At 40.3% G+C, this 21,333-nt stretch overlaps 1 protein-coding gene across 1 annotated transcript in view; it reads left to right on the top strand.

Annotated features, from left to right (window-relative positions):
- The window catches only part of HDAC9 (histone deacetylase 9), a 343,727-nt gene that overhangs the window by 247,448 nt on the left and 74,946 nt on the right, over positions 1–21,333 (top strand). Inside the window, exon 21 of the mRNA XM_026649421.1 lies at positions 20,724–20,842. Coding sequence (XP_026505206.1) covers positions 20,724–20,842 — 119 coding nt within the window. The remainder of the gene's footprint in view (positions 1–20,723; positions 20,843–21,333) is intronic.

The following is a 21,333-nucleotide window of genomic DNA, read 5'->3' as shown; positions in this document are numbered from 1 at the left end:
ATCATGAGTGAATGCGAGGTGCACAAATAGCAAATGTTGTGAATGCCCCTTGAGTGGATGGAGATCACATCTGTGCTTCTTAAATTTCAATATCCTACTGCTACCATTGACAGTTGCAGGATTTTGTAGTGTTAGTTAATAGTTCTTCTTTAGAAAGAAAGTGAAAAAGTTAGAGTGACGTCTAATTTAGGTTTTAGATTGAATTCAGATTAATGGATTATTTCTAGCACATTTTCGGTGGGACAGATTCTGCCATCCAAATCACAACATACATGGTGCTGCATCGGTGACGTGTAAAGCAGAATTTGGCCTACAGTGTTAGGTCACCACCAATAATTTAATATAGATATTTAGGCCCTGATCCGGAAGAGATTTATGCACATGCTTAACTTTACATAGTATGAGTGACTTCAAATGCTTCATTTATACTGAAGTAACAGTCATTAAAAGACTGTCATTAAAATAAGTCAATTGGTATTGAAAGTGCTTAGCACCTTACAGGATTGAGGCCTTCGTCTTCATCCACTCCAGGATACTTGAAAAGAAAAAAGGAAAACAAGAAGAGCAAGGAGTGGGGAAACAGTAATGAGCAAAGAGATGAGAGAAAACAGAGGGAGAACATAGATGAGACAGAGGAAAGGAGAGGAAAAGATGAGAGAAAACAGATGGAGGCAAAAAAAGCCAATGAAGTGAGAGAGACAAGAACACATTGATTTACACAAGGGATGGAAGAACTAGTCTGGATAAAATAAAAACCAAAGCATACCTTCAGTCAGACTTCAAAATGAACCAAATCTTTTGACAAGATTTGAAAAAGTTTAGGAAACTTAAAGCAAAACTATTGTGAACCTCTTCATCCTGGGACCGGAAAAAGAGATACTGTGAGAGAGGGATATTCTGATGATATTGGTGACCCCTCATAGATGAGCTTCAGATAAACATCAAAACATTTACATGTTTATTCAAACCAAACCTCTTGAGATCTGTCCTTCGCTAATGTACACTTCCTCTTGAAGTTAAGCTGAACCTAAAATTGAACATATGTATAAATTACATAAACACAACCTATTTTTTCAAGCAGTTGATCCAAAACACCAAATACCTTTTTTATCTCACAACAGTCCAGTCTCATAATTACAGTATGTATTTTGAGAGTAATTTCCTGTCTCTTAATAATATATCATAATTTATATTTCAATGGTGACTTTTAGGCCAAAGAATCCCAAGGACTTGTGTAATCTATCTTTACAATTACTTCTTTGTTAAAATGCAGCCACCTCTGGCGTACAGTGCAGCAACTGGTAAAGAGCACACAACAATACTATAGGAAATGGAGGTCAGGAGTTTAATCCAGTTACACCTAAAGAGGGGGACAAATAGGAAGATTCATTTAAACCTTATGGTTGATGTAACAACATCATGTCACATTCCATTTTTTAAATTTTCATTTGTACAGTATGTCTTTTTACCTTTTAGTGGTATTTCACTTTTTAAAACTATAGCACGGTCTCCTAATTCCTTCTAAGCCATTCTTGATAAATTTTCCTCAGTACTCAACAATACAGCTAAAACTAGTGCTGCTTAGGTCACAGGTGGCGGAGTACTTTTGATTCTGGGGAAATAGTTGGTCTAGTTGCCAGATATTTTTTCTCCACAATCGGGGCAGAGCACACCTTTAGAGATTCAATTACATTTAAAGAGAACAGAGAAGAGCCAGGGGGAGGATGATAAGACCAGTCTTTGCAGGACAGGCTTCTTTTAAAGTACTGTTTGCTTCTTGGTACTCCTCATCACCATCTTTGCCTTGTTAGCTAACAAAACAGAGCGGTGAGGTGGTGGGAAAATGATGCTGATTTGTTGTGACTCATAACAAGCAAGACTTTTCCAGTTTCAGGTTCTCCAATCAAGTCTCCTTAAAGATGGCCATTTCCTTCCTGACTGTGGGTCTCCAGTTGGTTTGATAAGTTGCCAGGATTTTGCAAATATCTTGGAACTAATTGTCTTTGGACTGTGACCTTAACGTTTCAGCTTTACGGTTTAACAGCTCAATTTTTTTATTTGAACTCAAGGTGTACAGTAATGTGAAGGGATTGTTAACTGCTTAATGAGGATGTACATCAAATGCAAAAAATGTGTTGCTGCAATGTGAAAGATACCTTGAAAAGTTAAAACTGGTCAATAAACATCAAAACTATTCAAAATAATTTAACTAATGATAGGAAAAAAATCATCATATAAAACTTGATGAATAATATTTGACCTGTTTATGCAGCTGGTTGAATAATGTGAAAACTTATTTGTCAATAATTTAAGAGACAAAGTGCATCAAATAAACTGATTAACTCAAATTTAAATCACAAAAGTCAGAATATGCTAATATGACCCCTCCAAAAGCAACCTTAACTTGGCCATATTGTGTATCCTGTTTGTAACCCTTAATCACCTAAGTTTTTGTGATTTTATATTTTTACCTTTAACATTTTACTAATATGCAGGGTTATTTGTTTTTTTTAAATATAATTTCCTGGACTGTTCTTAAAGAAAAATGCAACAAAGAATAAAATGTGTAAAACAGAACTAAATCCATAATTATTTATCTTGAACGGCTGACAAATTCTTTGTTCTGGAGGCAGGGGTCCTCAGTCCTTTCCACTGTGTGGGCCATAACCTAGATTAGCTCTAGAGGACTATCTCTCCATCCATTTGTGATCACATAGAATACCTTCCCACTCATTGTAATTGCATAATTTCCCTGTGGCAACTATGGTAATTTTTCCTTGAAAAAATCATTTTAGTGAAATATACATGGGTTAGATTCTCAGCTGGTGCAAATCGGCAAAGCTTCATTGACTTCAGCTGAGGAACTGACCCAAGACAGGAATTGAATTTTTACCTATCTTTAAATGCATTGTGGCAGGAGGGAAATGAAGAGCTCTCTATTTCAGCAGCCGGATTTTTCAGAGCAGCAGCAAATACTTTGGGGACTGCTGGTAATTCATGAACCACAGTTTGAAAACTACCGCTCTTGAGCACAGCTTACACGCTTTACTGGCTATTTCATGCAAAGGATTTAAAATGGCAAAATTGTCTCAATAAGCAAATGCTTGCTTTTCTCCTGTTTGCTTTAAGCATATTGAAGACTATTAAATACAACTCCTCATTCAGGAGCTTATGTAACTGATGGGTGTGTGTACACGTAACTCCCCAATTTTATGAAAGTCTTGGAGGACCTCCAGAATATTTGGAAAATCAAAATAAAATAAACCAAATAAAACCAAATTTGATTTCGATGAAAATTTCAGACATAAGACCAGATAAAGCTTTTGGATAACATGGGCTCTAGATATTCAAACTGGAAAATGAGGATTTAACAGGTATACAACAAGTCTTGTGTAATTAGAATATACATCCTCCTTACAGTGTTTTCCCAATAGATTATTGGAAGTTTATCGTCATTTTACGCATGTATCTAATCTATGTTAATATGTTATTTTGTCTGTAACTGCGGGAGACAAGTGTGTGAAAAATATAGGTAAAAGTGGAAATCATGCTTATTTGCATGAACTGCCAGTAGTTCCAACCTATAATATAAATGTAGCTGCACGTTGTATAGGGAAATATGCTATTCAATTCATTCTTAAATGTTCTTGAAATTATGATCAATTTCAGTTCCCAAGGCAACTGACGACACAAAGATGGACCAGCCAATAATGGGAAACAGCTTTAAGTTTTTTAACTATAACATATGGCAGAAAAAGTATTTGTTTCATGTGACTTAAAAAATGCTCATGAAAGGGGCTACGCAATATATCACTTCAAATTGGAATGAAAAAATGATTGAAAGAGGTGTGAGCAATTTGGCTTCACAGGAAGAGTGCAGTGATCATGTGAGTGAATGAATGAAATGAATGAATGAATGGCAAATTCAGCAACACCATTTTTAAAGTGACTTTGGATGCTTGTCCAAATCCTGCCATGCCCCTTTCCTCTGAACTTGCCCCTACTCTGTATAGGAGAACAAATGCCACCCCACTCCACTATTGTGAACCGCCCAGTGCCAGATGTACTGGCTTTCTGTCCAGAATCTGCTGGTGGTGCTGCTCAAAGCTTCCATCTCACAGTACTTCTGGAAGAATTATGTCTGCTCTAGCTTTCACAGGTGTAATGCCACAGGGCCTCATGCATTAGCAATGCATCTCTTACCCCTTTTTGGCAGAGCCTTAATAAAACCCATTTGGTGAAATACTGATCTCATTGAAGTCAACAGCAGTTTAATTAAATACTTATTTAACATCACTTTATTGCCACTTAGCTCTGTATTTTCCCTTTTTGTTTCTTGTATTGAGCTCCCCAGTGTATGTCTCTATTCCCCATTCCTTCCTGTTAAAAACTGGGGAATATTTATTTAGGCGTTCGGCCATTCCTGATTCCTCTGTTATTGCTCTCCATCCTCATTCTTCAGAGGTCTTACTTTGTCTTCATTCTTTCTTTTCTGCTTGATACCTTTGAGAAAAACATTAAGTTTCCATTCATTGCTTTAGTCAACAGGTTTTCATTGATTTTCTTTTAGTGTCTCATAATCTCCCAGTTTGTCTCTTGACCTCTATCTTGTTTTCTGCTTTAGATAACAATTTTAAGCAAATCATTTCAATGACATTGGGCTTTTATGAAACTTCATTTTGGTGACAGTGTTTCTTTTCTAGTCAGGCTTTCCTTCTGTATGAGATCTGTCTTTTATATTTCAGTGATAAAGATTGATTTCTTGGTTTCATTGAAGTCAATGGCAAAATTCCCATTCATTTCAACTATTCAAAAACAGGCCCCAAATCTGCCAGCGTCTCCCATCCCTCCAGTTATTTTTTTGGACCCCATCCTTTTAGATGGTGAGCACATTGTGTGAGATACAAGGACCACCAACACCTTGCAGGATGGTGTACTTATGTTTTAATATGCCAGCAATCTAATATTGCCCAGTGTGATTAGCAGTCTCCTCCTTTCTGAAGTGTAGAGCTTTCCTTTGGCTGTCTGTGATACCACCTCTTCTTAATATACCTAATTCAGCTGGTTTGTGATCACCAACACTGAATTTCTCTGCTACTTTGGGATCTGATATAATTTATTTTCTTTTGCTGAACAAAAAGAGAGAGGGGAAAAAGAGAAAATGAGAAAAGCAGGATGACAGTGTTGTCCAGAGCCAAAAGAGGTCAGATTTCTAGTGGAACAGTAGCTGGAACTTTTACAGAATCAGTAGTAGTTTCCAACACTGTGTAGTATCTAGAGGTTGTAGCATTACTATGAGCATTCCTCCTTGTCCCATGAACAAGGGAAAGGGGGTTTATGTAGTGTAACAAACAAGAGGCCAAAAAGTTGTACTGATTACAGCACATCACTGTAAGGACCTGACTCTGTGTCTCTACTAAATGTCTAATTATGCAGAATTCTGCACAGCCCACATTAGCAGAACTGGTGTTTGGTTTGTGTACTTCATTAATGTCTGTTCTAGCTGTAGCGCTGTGGGTGTGAAATCCTGCTGCTCCGTTTAAATGCATGTTTGGAAAAGAATGTAGTAATGTAATGTTTTTTTCTTTGGCGATATTGTGTCATGGTTTCAGTGAAAGGTTCATAGCCCTGCTGAGATAGAGAAGTGCCAACCAGCCTGCATCTTCTAAAAGGGACATGTTAGACACTGACACTGTCTGTAGCATCAACATCATCTTGCTGTAGATCAGAGAGACTCCCTCATAGTGAATTTGGCCTAAGTGTAAGGAAATCTCCATGACACTTTTCTCAACTGCTTCAGTCCGTTCTTCCCAGAGGGGTTGGGGACGGTTGCAAGGGGGAAACAGGATTAAGGGGTGGGTCAAGTGCCAACCTCAGGTTTGGCTTGGTTGGAGCAGGTTATGGCGTGCAGGTTATAACTCATGCTACGAAACCTGCAGTCTATTATGTGCACCTGAACTTTGCCTGCAAGGTTGTTGCCCCAGGGCGGGCATTCTGTGGCCAGGCTTGCTGTGGCAACAGCGGAAATAGCCAGGCCACACCATTGTATATGAGTTATTAGAGAGATGAAGGAAGACTCGAAGGTGTGGGAACAGTTTCTGAGTTAATTTAATGGGGTGTCGTTATGGAGGGAGGAATGGGTATTAGAGGCGGGTTTGAAAATCCATTCAGATGCTTCAGGGATATGGGTTTTGGGGTGTTTTACCAAAGCAGGCCGTGTTCCCAGAACCATCTGGACACAAAACGGGGTAGTGCATGGCATGACTTTCCTGAAATTTTTCCCCATTTTAGTTGCAGTGGTTACCTGGGGATCAAAGTTAGCTAATAAAAGGGTGTGCTTCTGGGTATGACAACATGGCAGTGGTACATGTTATCAGTCACCAAATGTCCAGTTCATACAGGATTATGAAGTTAGTGAGGGTATTTGTGCTACAATATTTAAACCTCTGTTTTTCTTCCAAGCACAAGCCTGGGGTGAATAATGGCATAGCAGATGCCTTGTCTCATTTTCACTTCCACAGATTTCGGGAGCTTGCACCAGGAGCTAGCAATGAACCTGAGCAGATGCCGCTGGCACTGTGGAGCCTCAGCGTATGATGTTGTCAGTGGTATGGAGATCCTTGGTTCTGGGCACATGGCTGAGTTATGAAGGAAGTTTTAATGAATTCTTCCAATTTCAGGATGTGGAATGCTAGTCACCAATATGGCTCATCAGAGCGGGGCGGGTGTTGCAGTACATGGTCATTGGCAATCCAGCTGCCGGTGTCCTTGACAATCCTGGCATAGTGCAAGGGGCAACTGAATTCTTTTGGGAGAATGGTGGTTCACCTCTCAGACTTGGGAGCTGGCATGTTTAGATGCTATAAAAGAGGCCATTGGGAGATGGCTGGGAACCCGACTGGGTTTGGGGAGGGGGGGAGCAGCCAAGCTAATTGCTGGCACCTCCTTGTGGCAGATGTCCAGTGCAAGTACTCCATTTGGAAGGCATCCAGTGACCAGATAAATGGCCTGGTAAAGGAATTAAAAAAAAAGGGCTGGTTAAAGGAAAGGAACGGAATGTGGGGGTGGGGGTGTTCAGAGCTCGTATGATTGGTATGGCAAGGAGCAAACCCCACTTCCTTATAGCCCACCTTAATCCTCCTAGGAGCGAGGAGGGGGGATGGTAAGGTCCAAGCTATGGGTTGGCTAGGGGACCTGGATGTAAAATGACGGAGGGCTGATGGAAGTCCTGGGCAGTTATTTGAATGAACATGGAGTTGCCTGCACTGTACACTTTTATCTACCGGGTAGTCCCAGGTATCTAATAATAAAGTTGTGGCCTGATTAAATCCATATCAAGTGTCTCCTGTTCTTCTTTTGGTATAGCCGGACAACAGCATCATCTTACTGTAGATCAGAGAGACTTCCTCATAGTGAATTTAGCCTGGGTGTAAGGAAATCTCCATGTCACTCTTCCCAATTGCTTCATTTTATACATTAGGACAAAGTAGGAGGAAATAACATATACATACCGTACCTCTTCCCTTTGAGGTAATAACTCTTAAGAGTTGACAAAATCAGCTTAAGCACATAAAAGCAACTTCTGAATTCCTTCAGTTCAAGGGAAAAGTGAGCAATGGAATAGGCTGCCCGGAAAAGTTGTGAAATCATTACCCCGAGAGCTTTTAAAGGCAAGAAAGAAAAAGGAAGCAGATGAACTACCTTTTATAAGCTATGCTAAGTATACTAGGAGCCAGACTAGATAAACTATGAGGACACTTCTAACTTCCAACTGGTGCAAGTGCTGGAGGAACCAACTAGGGGCAGAGCTTTTCTTGACCTGCTGCTCACAAACAGGGAAGAATTAGTAGGGGAAGCAAAAGTGGATGGGAACCTGGGAGGCACTGACCATGTGATGGTCGAATTCAGGATCCTGACACAAGGAAGAAAGGAGAGCAGTAGAATACGGACCCTGGACTTCAGAAAAGCAGACTTTGACTCCTTCAGGGAACAGATGGGCAGGATCCCCTGGGAGAATAACATGAAGGGCAAAGGGGTCCAGGAGAGCTGGCTGTATTTTAAAGAATCCTTATTGCGATTGCAGGAACAAACCATCCCGATGTGTAGAAAGAATAGTAAATATGGCAGGTGACCAGCTTGGCTAAACAATGAAATCCTTGCTGATCTTAAACGCAAAAAAGAAGCTTACAAGAAGTGGAAGATTGGACAAATGACCAGGGAGGAGTATAAAAATATTGCTCAGGCATGCAGGAGTGAAATCAGGAAGGCCAAATCACACTTGGAGTTGCAGCTAGCAAGAGATGTTAAGAGTAACAAGAAGGGTTTCTTCAGGTATGTTAGCAACAAGAAGAAAGTCAAGGAAAGTGTGGGCCCCTTACTGAATGAGGGAGGCAACTTAGTGACCGAGGATGTGGAAAAAGCTAATGTACTCAATGATTTTTTTGCCTCTGTCTTCACGAACAAGGTCAGCTCCCAGACTACTGCACTGAGCAGCACAGTATGGGGAGAAGGTGACCAGCCCTCTGTGGAGAAAGAAGTGGTTCGGGACTATTTAGAAAAACTGGATGTGCACAAGTCCATGGGGCCGGATGCGCTGCATCCGAGGGTGCTAAAGGAGTTGATGGATGAGATTGCAGAGCCATTAGCCATTATTTTTGAAAACTCATGGTGATCGGGGGAGGTCCCGGATGACTTGAAAAAGGCTAATGTAGTGCCCATCTTTAAAAAAGGGAAGAAGGAGGATCCGGAGAACTACAGGCCAGTCAGCCTCACCTCAGTCCCTGGAAAAATCATGGAGCAGGTCCTCAAGGAATCAATTATGAAACACTTAGAGGAGAGGAAAGTGATCAGGAACAGTCAGCATGGATTCACCAAGGGCAAGTCATGCCTGACTAACCTAATTGCCTTCTATGCTGAGATAACTGGCTCTGTGGATGAGGGGAAAGCAGTGGATGTGTTATTCCTTGACTTTAGCAAAGCTTTTGATACGGTCTCCCACAGTATTCTTGCCTTCAAGTTAAAGAAGTATGGACTGGATGAATGGACTGTAAGGTGGATAGAAAGCTGGCTAGATCGTCGGGCTCAACGGGTAGTGATCAATGGCTCCATGTCTAGTTGGCAGCCGGTTTCAAGCGGAGTGCCCCAAGGGTAGGTCCTGGGGCCGCTTTTGTTTAATATCTTTATTAATGATCTGGAGGATGGTGTGGACTGCACTCTCAGCAAGTTTGCAGATGACACTAAACTGGGAGGCGTGGTAGATACACTAGAGGGTAGGGATCGGATACAGAGGGACCTAGACAAATTAGAGGATTGGGCCAAAAAAAACCTGATGAGGTTCAACAAGGACAAGTGCAGAGTCCTACACTTAGGACGGAAGAATCCCATGCACTGCTACAGACTAGGGACCGAATGGCTGCGTAGCAGTTCTGCAGTAAAGGACCTAGGGGTCACAGTGGATGAGAAGCTGGATATGAGTCAACAGTGTGCTCTTGTTGTCAAGAAGGCTAACGGCATTTTGGGCTGTATAAGTAGGGGCATTGCCAGCAGATCGAGGAACGTGATCGTTCCCCTTTATTCGACATTGGTGAGGCCTCATCTGGAATACTGTGTCCAGTTTTGGGCCCCACACTACAAGAAGGATGTGGAAAAATTGGAAAGAGTCCAGCGGAGGGCAACAAAAATGATTAGGGGTCTGGAGCACATGACTTATGAGGAGAGGCTGAGGGAACTGGGATTGTTTAGTCTCCAGAAGAGAAGAATGAGGGGGGATTTGATAGCTGCTTTCAACTACCTGAGGGGGGGTTCCAAAGAGGATGGAGCTCGGCTGTTCTCAGTGGTGGCAGATGACAGAACAAGGAGCAATGGTCTCAAGTTGCAGTGGGGGAGGTCTAGGTTGGATATTAGGAAAAACTTTTTCACTAGGAGGGTGGTGAAGCACTGGAATGCGCTACCTAGGGAGGTGGTGGAGTCTCCTTCTTTGGAGGTTTTTAAGGCCCGGCTTGACAAAGCCCTAGCTGGGATGATTTAGTTGGGAATTGGTCCTGCTTTGAGCAGGGGGTTGGACTAGATGACCTCCTGAGGTCCCTTCCAACCCTGATATTCTATGATTCTATGATTCTAACTTCACCTCACACAGCATTCATTACATCTAAGAAAATGAATATGTGAAATATGGGGGAGGGAGGGAATGTAAAAAGATAACTGAATAAGTTCCATGCATAACACTGTTCCTGACTAGTGGATGTGAAAAGTGATATTTTCACAAATGTTCATAAACTTGATCTGGGATTAAGCCTGCCGAGAATCCATGGTAATTACTCAGGCAACTAGCCCATGCGAAACCCGTGCTGCCATGGCTTCATTGCTACTGCTGCTCAAGCTAGCTAGATTAAAGCTAACTCAGGTATGTATACATGAGCTGCAGTTACAGCCCATGATTGCAGTGTAGACCTACCCTAATACCTTTTGAGCTTTTGGGAATTTTAGGCTCTAAGTTGTGGCTTGGACTGTTGTTTTGTATGGTCTCTGCAACAAATAAAGTGTCCATTGGGTCATGAAGGCAGAATGTTTTTTAGTTTATTCCAAGCACTACCCTTGTCTTTCTTCTCCCTACCCACCTATTCAATATTCTTCTGGCATGTAAGTTAGCTACTAAATTATGCTTTCTATTGTACCATTCTTAGATTGTTATGTAGTTAGGGAATTCTTGATGTGAAATGCTTTGGAAAGACCACATTAAAAGGTAGTCTCTATTGAAAATAATACAAATTTTTCCATGGAAATAAACAATTCCATAGACAAGCTACCATTTGTTTTGTGCATTCCAAAAACCACACTACATTTACTTACCATAAAGTCTGACCTTTCCAGTTACTTATTTCTAGTATTATAAATTTTTTTTTCTTTTCAGGAACAACCACATTTAGTATGTAATATTTAGGTTTACTGTGGGGATTTTAATGGTATTGTTGGCATATTGTGGCAAAGATTTAGGCCAAATCCATTGATTTGTGTGATAAAATTCTGTTGAAAGAAATGATTTAACGGAAAGACAAAACTGATAGCTATTTAAGACTAACAAAGAGGATATACTGTACTGTACCCAGATTTCATAGAAGTGAAATATGAGTGTTAAGCTCCACATTGCACTCCATCCAAATTTTAAAATAGAAAACTCTTTTTTAATCCCTAGTATTACTTTTATGTTTTATGTCAGAAAAACTTCTAGGGATTATATATATATGTGTGTGTGTGTATATATATATATATATATAAAATAAAGTAATAACAGATGGACAGTAAACGAGTTTCCAATAGGCACATGTTACACTACATGGGCTAAATTCTGACCTAAGGTATTACTGAGAGCAAAATGTTGCGGGATATGTGTGTGTATGTGCATGATGTATGTTAGTGTGGTTATAAGGTTTCATGTTTATCATCTTTCTACTTCTCCTTATTCATGGTGTTCAGTTTACAGGTAACACAATGTTGTTGTTTTTTAACCCCCAGCCTTGCAGACAGAATCTAGAAGTTAAGCTGGATTTCTTGCTTCTTGCGCATCTTCACCAGTAATAAAGATCTTCAAGGTCAAGTTAATCCGCAGTCACACTTGTCAATACCATGGTCCCCAGCTGAAAGGAACTTAAATACTTTGTTTATGATATATAAGATGGAATGATATCCAACTTGATCGGTTTTTAGCTGTGTTGGTTCTGCAGAGGAGGAGACAGAAAACACTTATTTCTATCACTAAAATACCTAAACACATATGACTATGAATACATGAAGGAGCAGGTTTGTTGAGTAAGCAGGTGCTATGTTTACATACTGACCTTTCAGAATAAAACTGCTCTTTAAGGGGGCATGTTCTCTTGGCTTCTTTTCAAATATTGTCCACATATCACTTTGTATCTGTACGCAGATGGGCATCTATGCTCAATAGCAAACTGTAAATTCTGGATGGATTTGAACTACAGCCACATATTTGAACACTGAAGACTGGCCATGGTTATGGATCTAAACTTCTCTAAAATTTGTCTCCATATTGGGCCAAACTTAAAACCCTATATCTAAACACTGCTAAGCTGTGAATAAACTGAAATCTGAATATAGATATTAATTCTCATTGTGGATGTCTGTATGTCATAGCTGTTAGAAGTTGGATAATTTCTTGAATACCATAAGCTCCTTCTTTGTAGTTTCTGAAAAGTTCAAAGTAATATTTTTCTAATCTTTCTCCTGTTTGCTAATTTATTTTGCCCATCTTTGGTTATTTTTGAACTAATTCAGTGGATCGGATTTAGGCATACCATAGATCAAATGTAGAAGGGCCCTTGTAATTACATGAAAACCACCTTTGTAAATAATAATTTAAAAAATGGAAGGATCAGCACATATTGTAGTAAATATTTCTTATGTTTTTTGGTTGCTGTTGATGTTGCAATTCCAGTTGTAACAGAACTTAGGAAAATTTTAGGCAGGATGCCTAAATCATTATTCACTTAAAAAGAAACCCACGAATAATAATCTCAGGCTCAAAAATGTAAACTGCAAAAGCCAAAAAAATAAAATAAAAAGAACAATAAAAGATGCAAAGCTGAGGGTGCCTTTAACCCCTTTGATTCAGTGGAAATCGGTGGGGCTACTCACAGTAATAAAGTTAAGCACTCGCTTAATTGTTGGTGGGATTGGGGTCTAAGAAGGGAAGGTCCCTTAATTATGCTAGAGATTCATTCCTGTTTTAAAACCCCATTTATTCTGATTTAGTGCCATATCCGAGGTTAGCTAGATTGATTGGGAGATATAACGGTACTTAACAATACAGAAAAAATTAACCTCAAGTTCGGGTGTGTGGGGGGGAATACAACATAGTTTTCTTTTAAGTAAGTAGGTAACTTACATGATATTATATTACATTAAAGCATACATGAAAACAATGCATAAAAGTAATAGATACCATAGGGCACTGTTCCCAACAAGTATTGCATACGCTTTGAAATGCTGGGGATCAACCTCCTGGGCTTCACTGATCTATTCACTGCGCCTGGGTTCAGCAACATACTTGAACATATGTAACTTTCAGTCCCCTAGAGGCAACTCTGATATTGTTTCTTCGAGATGGGAAATAGAGAGTCTTAGTAGATAGCAGTATATTACTTCAAATTAAGGGAGGGCCCCTCTTGGATCAAAAATTAGGTATATTAGAACTAATGTGTTATGTATAATCAGCAAAAGGTGGGAGTGGGGAAACTGAATAAATAATACTTAGTGTTGTCTAGTAACTACAACAGTGGACTTGGATTCTTTATTTCTGTTTTCTGTGTAGGGGTAGAATTTTATATTTGTATTAAAGGCCATAGTTTATGCTGCCAGCCACCCTTTTAAATAGCAGAAAGGAATGACCCTCTGGGGTATTGGTAGAAATGCATCTGACAGACTGCCAGTGTCTGTACTGATGTTAAGGCAGGGACAGACCAGAACCGTCCTTATGACTGATTATGGTCACCCTTTGTTTTAGAATAAGTTGTATTATAAAAAATGGATTGCATTATAAATTATATGCATTATAAACTTCCCTCTAGTCATTTCTTTGTTTTAAGGTTTAGTAAGTAAAAGACAGGGTCATGTATTGTGTCTATGTTAATTAAATTAAAGGAATGCTAAAAGCCCGAGCCACAGTACGAACTGTTTTAATTACAAAATTTAGTAAGGTTTAATTTTTAATGCCTTTTTTGCTCAATATAAAATACTGCTGTTTGTATACCTTTGAAGGTCTCTGTAAAAGACTGTTTGTGTAAATAAGGAGTGCATGCATCTTCGAGATGGGAAATTGAGAGTCTTAGTAGATAGCAGTATATTTCTTCAAATTAAGGGAGGGCCCTCTGGGATCAAAAACTAGGTATATTAGAACTAATGTGTTATGTATATTCAGTAAAAGGTGGGAGTGGGGAAACAAAATACTTAGTGTTGTCTAGTAACTAAAACAGTGGACTTGGATTCTTTATTTCTGTTTTCTGTCCAGCTTTTTCCTTATGATCACTGTGATATTTTAAGCAAGTTAGTTACCTGCACTCTGCCTCAGTTTATTCATTTGTGAAATGGGTATAATAATGCTTACTTTAAAGGAATGTTGGGCCAGATCATAGCTATGCTGATTTCCACCAACTGAGGATGTGGACCATTGTGTTTCTTAGTTAACATGTATAAAGTACTTTGAGAACTGTGGGTGGAAAGTGCTACTTTTTTTAGTCAATGTGAATAATTGATGTTACTAAACCACTATGCCCTGTAGGTTCAGAAAAAATGTAGATTTGCCCTTTCAGTTATACTAATTACCATCCTCAATGTTCTGTGTAGGTTGTCCTTCTTGCTTCCTCTTAAATTATAAACACTGCCCAAATAGAGTGGTCATTTATGTCAACTTAGCCCTTTCTCTGGAGATCTTTGGCTTTGTTGGTGGCATATCCAGATGAATTTCTGGCTTGGGTACTTCTCTGCGTGTCTTCTGGGAGAACAAATGTTTGGGAGCATGCTTCCCATGTGCTGTAAAACCACAAAAATAGAATAGAAGAATAAAAGGAATAAGATCAAGTAAATGGTAAAGTCTCTATAATGTCTTGCATCTGATGTTCATACTGCTGGGGAGGGGAAAGAACACATGCTTGATGTTTTCTCTAGGACTACACCCAACTGGAAGCTGTCCCATGGCTTCTTTGCAGACAGCAGCATGCCCAAATTGAATGCATTAATTCTATGGGGAAATCTCTTTTATGGAACTAAAATTAATCTCTTCAAATTCCCAGGCACATGGTCCACTGCCAGTGCCATCAAACTAAAGGAGGGGCTGCATTGTCTTGAGTCAGAGGAGACAGCTCCACTATAGCTGTAAGGCCTAACGGAGTGAAGTAAACTCTGGTGTGATATAAGCCATGAGCCGACTGCTCAAGATTTTAAAATGTGACATATGCAATTAGTGACACAGCAAAAGGAAAGAAAGAGCCGGGAAATCCCTAGAATCCTACTGTTCTTTTCAGGTGAATACTTTATATCTAATAAATATGGCTCTGTATGACACAGGATAACAGAAAATAAGTCGCTCTTTTGGATTTTTTTTCTTTCGCGAGGGAAGGAAGAAGTGGAGGGCATGAGTAATAGTTAAAATATAAAACTCAGATCTAGTCAGACAATGGTAATTCCATCTAAAGTCTCAGAAATACTTAGTAATAGATTTTGCTTTCTGTTACACCCATGCAGCCCAGCTGGCTTCAATAGGGTTGCACTACTGTATCTGATAGAAGAATTTGTCCCCAAGTGCTCTACTGCCTGGATCTAATTCTTAATTCCCCTCCAGATAAAATAATAACTATCCTTAGTCTTAATCTTGGATACAGCCTCTGTCTACAGAGGCTTTTAGAGTATTTTTGTTGGGACTGTAAGAAAGTGTTTTGACATTCATCATAACCAGAACCTGTCAGATGTGATTACTATTGAGCATAGATATGTCCTGAGGAATGAGGGATGGCTAACAAGATGATTCTTTAGAATACACCCAAATGTAATTTTACTGTTTTTTTCCTCTGTAATGTTCAGATCCAGACATATTTTGGCTGAAGCTGGCCATGGCATGTGTGAACGCACTCTGGTGCAAACTCAGTGAAGCAGCTTACGGGCCAAATACCCCACCCCACACTGGTGTCATGGGTGTACCTGAGGGAGGGTAGGTCATGGTGGAGCTCTCTGTGTTATGCAGATCCTTCACTAGCACAAGGTCCCAGGGCTGCTCTCTCGGATGCTTGGCCAGGCCAGCACAGGATCAGGGAGCTGTAACCTGCTCTCTGACTGTTCTCTCTCCCCTGAGCTAAACAAAACTTGGGTTCAGGGAAGAATTGAACCTCAAGTATGGGCGGGGGAAGGGATGGATCTTCAAGGGTCCCCAGCCTCCTGGTGATGTGCAGCCCAGTTGCTTGAACAGGGCTCTGCATAATGGTCAACTTCTAAAAGGTTTTGCAAAGGACAGTTGTCCAGACAAGCCAAGGAGGTTGGGGGTCTGTGAGAGCCACTGTGACCACAGGGTTTGGTGTGCATTCTGGTGAAATGTATTATCTATATGTTCGAGTCAAACAAATTACTCATGACAGCAACCCCATAGGGTATGAAAGTATCACTGTCTTGGTTTTATAGATGGAGGAATGTAGGCAGAGATGTTCCATCACTTGCCTCAGCCTTAGAAAGAGTTGTTGTCAGAGCTGGACACAGAGAGGAGTCGTCCCTGGCTTTCAGTTCTACACGTAGTCCATTAGACCAGATGCATTATACCTTCATGATGAACTGCCCCTTCATGTTTACAGACATCATATTGGTTGTTCAACACAAGAACCAGCTGAGATTCATGCTGGTAGGTTTGAGGGAGAGAGTGACATTAGTGCTATCAGTAGCAGTTTATGGAGCACTTGAATCCATTACCATGTGGGTCCTCCCAAAAATCAGTGAACCTGCAGCCATAGTTTTCTTGGAGGCCAAAGACCAGCCTTGGGTTGCTGTAGTGAGAACCATAAACAACTAATGATTTTTAGAAGGAAATAGGGACTAACTTTCTATTCTAGCAATCAAATTATACTTTCCTTAGTATTTTGCAAAGAAAAGGACTATAAATGTATTTTTATTATTAAAACATGAAAGATGAATTAGATTAAGTCTGATATTCCAGTTACCCCCAAATTTGGAGGGATGAAAGGGAGAGGAAGCAATGACATAGGTTTTCTGGTCTTCACAGGCCAGCTCTGTGTGCAATATGCTGAATCATACTAGCAAAAGTCTGCCACAGTTAGTAAAGTAACTTTATTGTTTTGTGGAGGGAGTGGCGGTACTGCTCTGGTGTGAAATACATTCATCCAAGTTGATGCTTTACATCTGCATTCTCAAAAGCAGGATTTCTCATTCTTTTTTTCTTTTTGCTAATTTTCAGAAAAGCATTTTGAGGCATTTACTCACCCTTATAATCTCAGCTATCACTGACAGAACCATTCTAAATGTCACCCCCACTTTTCCAGTTACTATCATTGTAATCATTATCTTTCTTTTGTCTGGAGGTTTCCATGTACCTCTCTGTACAGATTTTTTACTACCATTACAGGTAGTGCTAAATAGTGACGCCTGTACGTATGGTTGCCTGACACGTCCCATTGTAAGATGCTGTTTTCAGTTACTTATAACTTTCCCATAATGTAACCATTTGAGCTGAAATTCTCCATGCTTGCTTCAGTCTGAATTTTTCTGGGAAGGTTCAGCTAAAACGATTGAGCTGTTTCTGAGAACAAGATTAGGGAAAAACATGTTTTGCCTGAGCTAAAAAATTCTTACAATCATTTCACTGAGACACTTTAGTGTCTCCAGGCTTTGGAGCAGGGACTTGAAATTTGGTCAGGGGATGGGGTAGGATGGCTGATATCAGGGATAAGCCTATTGGCTTCCCAATGGAACATGACCAAATGGTGGTCAAGTTATAAGGCTTTGAATAATAGTCTCAGTTTGCATATGCTCACTAGAAACTTGTTATAATTTGGAGGCTAAATTTTCCAAAGATTCAATCTGTAGTGAGCATGATCCATCCATTTACAGCAAATATATGATGACCAGGCTGCTCATGCATAGAGCCCATGATATTCTTTTTATTTTTTATATTTTTTATGTTTTAGGAATTTCTTGTTATTTTATTTTACACCATTATCCAGGCACCCTCATGCCCCCTTTTATATTTCCCCTTGTCACAGGGTGCCTCTGTCGGTACCTGGTGAATCTTGCAGCCTGGGCAGTTCAGATGGTTTCGCCATCACAAACATACATACTGGGTTGTTTATCTTTCACCAAAGTGTGCATTTATTTCCCTCTTACATAACAATACTTGTGCAATACAGGCTTACAGCAAGGTAGGCTCCCCTGCAGCCCTCACCTCACCTCACCTCACCTCCCTGCCCTGCCCTGCCCTGATTGTCACCCAGGTGCTCACAATCCCCCATCAGAAAGTATGTAATTGCCCTCAGCTGGGCCTGCAGCCTTCTCCAAACTACAGCAATGTCAGTGATCAGAATGCTACTGATAACACCCTGTCACACCCCTCTCCTGTTGACCTTCAGCCCCCCAATTCCATTAGGCCCAGAAGCCCCTTCCCTACCCCCCTTAAATATTCCACCTCCCCTACTGAGTCCCAGCCCTCCAGGTCACCCATTAGTCCTGAGGCCCTCTCACTTATTCCTCCTTATATATTTTCCCTGGCCTCTGGGTGGGGAGGACCTAGTGAGGGGTTGGGTCCTGCCCGCAGGAGGTGGAAAACTCTGGGGGAGGGGGTCAGGTCCTGTACCTGGGGGTTGGGAGGCCCCAGGGGGTTGCAGATAAAGCCCACACACACTCATTCTGCAGCAGTGGCTCCTGTCCTGCAGGTCTAGGCTCAGTTCCCCGCACCAGGCATTGTGACTTGGACATGGGTTCGCAGCATTGCTCAGGTTTGACCCGGCTGCCCCTTCATCAGTGGGGCCGGGGCAAACCTGAGCAGCACTATGATCCCATGTGCCAGGTTGCAACACCTGGAGCAGGGATCTGGATTCAGCCCTGCAGGACAAGAGCTGCAGGAGCTGCCACTGCAGGGTGCATTTTCGTTTTATGCCATTTTTTATGTTCTTTTTCATTTTGTGTTATTTTGCATTTGCGATGAACATGGGCCTTTACTCATGCACCTTCCCCACAGAGGCATGTGCCATTCCAGGACTGCGAGCCTGAGCAGGACTTCCCCTGCAATTGTTCTCTGTTGTGCTCTCAATGCTGCCCCTGCTGGCAGGCTGGCAGCTTGGATAAGGAATATGACTGGAATGCAGAGGGATGAGGAACCCGGGTGGCAGGAGAGATGCAGTGCTGTAGGTCAGGAGCAGGAGCTTGAGGAGATGGGAGTATGAGGGAGAAGCGAGTTAGAAGCAGGATCTGGACTGGGACTTCACATCATCCCTGTCTCATTCAGTGCTCAGGATGCACAACGCTCTCGGGGTGAATTTGGGGTTGTGCAATGAAGAAGGCTGTTGTCATAGGGCCCCTGCCTCATTTGTTGCAGAAGTTGGAAGGTGTGTGGTGAATGAGGCAGTGATCGTGGACTTAAATACTGTATCACAATAAATATGCACCAGGGGCTGGATTAAGGCTGCCCAGGCATTTCCTAACTTTTGACTACTTGCTTTACAAACTCAACGTTCTTTCAACATAGCTTTCTTGAAAGGTAATTATATAATAATTGTTGTGTCTTTATGGAATTTTCTGTATACTTGCATTGTATTGCTTTAGTGCAATCTCAATGGAATAAGCATAACAGACCTGCAGTAAAGTTGAACTATCCTCTTTTCTGAGCTAAAATGACAGCAATTTGATTCTCTAGTGTCCTGACCCTACACTTATTATTTAGATAAAACTCCGATTGACTGCAACTCAAGTTGAGTTTTGTGGGAGTAAAGAGTTCAGGATATGGTCCCCAATGTTAAACGTACTGTTGAGCAATTTGGAACAAAACAAAGGAAGTTAAAATGCAGAAACAAAAATCACACAGAATGGACGAGAACTGTTAACAGTCTAACTTATTTAACATGAAGTCTAGCTCCTTAACATGCTCTTCTTTTTCCTATGTGCAGTATCAGTATGAGAATGCACATGTAATTTAAAATAAGGCAGGTGCTATCATAAATGGTATATAAAGATAGTAATTTTAATAAGAATTTCAGGCTGAAGTCTGGAATTCTGGAGTTAGTGAATTTAGATTAGCATCTTAATTAATGCAATTGACTTTTAATATAATTGAAGACCTTCAAAATTAAACACAGTCAACAATAATAAAGTATCAGTGTTTGAACCTGTAATTTTTAAGCCAACGTATGAGCATGAAGCCTGAAAAGTCAAGTGAAAGAAAATATTTGTGAATCCAGTTTGAGCTTTACCTTTTCTTTAATAAATTTGCTTTAAATCTTTAAATGCTGATAAAAGCTAAGCTAAACCATAAAAATCCTAACCCAGGATAAAACCTATGTGAAGGAAAGGGTTAAAAGAACATTTGGGAATGTGAAGCATTGAATTATCTGACTGAAACCAGCAGGGGTTGCTGTCACTATTTTGTGGTTGTCACATTCCTGCTATGCTTGACCTTGGAAAGGCTCAACAATGTAGCCTGGATTTGATTAAGGGAATTTCATGTTTTTCCTTTGCTAGAGTCACCCCCCACCTCGACAAACATTTTAAAATGTTAAGAAAAAAAATGTTTGGAAAGCAAACATTTTCCCAAAAGAAATTTATAGTTCAAATTTACACCAAGTTCGCACTCACTGGAGCAGTCCAGGTTTCCACTGAGGCTTTGAATATTCTCTGTAAACCATTAGTCACTCCCCTGGAAGAGACAGCTTTTTATAGGCAGCGGGATAAAACAGGCACAGATGTGTGTGTAATATTAGAGGTTTTCACATGTACCTGTACTTTAAAAGAAACCTAGAAAATTGGAAAAGAAAAAGAACAAAAGCAGAGATGGGAAAAGAAGAATTTTTTTGACTACATATGATGATGAATTTAGTTAAAGGGAGACATTAATGTTTTTGATGCCCAGATGTTTTTGTATAGTGGATTTTGGGGATCATGCCAAGTAGTATGCTTAATGAAGGTATGAGCTGTAGTTTGTAACTGGTTGCCTTTTTATTCTGCAGGACTGTGATTATGCCAATTGCCAATGAGTTTGATCCGGACATTGTCCTAGTATCAGCTGGATTTGATGCTGTGGAAGGCCACGATGCTCCATTAGGCGGGTACAAAGTCACAGCTAAATGTATGTATAGTCATAAAGTGGTTATTTTTTTCTGGCTTGATAATTTCTTCTGGGATGGATCTTTATTTCAGAACCAAATTTTGCCCTCATTTATACGCATATGAGATTGCCCTGGTGTAACTGAGAGAAGAATTTGTCCTTTAGTTAATATCCGTGGGTAGCCATAGAACTCTCAAGAACCACTTGAATGTGATACAAATAAAATTATTTCTTAGCTTTTCTAGCCTCTTGGCATATTTTTGTCTAAGTTTGAAAGCTTTATTTTGTTGGCATTCAAATAACCTTTCAGTGATTTCATGCTTTTTTTCAACAGGCCCCACTTACAAATGCAGTAATAAATTAGTCATTTTTAAACTGTGTTGAACATGTTAAATTTTGGAGGCTTAATTCTGATCTCACATTGTTTTTATACCACTGTAACCCACGGAATGAGTTACTCCTGATTTACACCACTGTTCACGAAGGTCAAGATTTTCAAAAGAAACTACTGA

The sequence above is a fragment of the Terrapene carolina genome, unplaced genomic scaffold (genome assembly GCF_002925995.2).
Source record: "Terrapene carolina triunguis isolate 2854851 unplaced genomic scaffold, T_m_triunguis-2.0 Scaffold84, whole genome shotgun sequence".
NCBI lineage: Eukaryota > Metazoa > Chordata > Testudines > Emydidae > Terrapene > Terrapene triunguis.
Note: the sequence above shows the minus strand (reverse complement) of the source record. Positions and strands in the feature narration are given on the sequence as shown.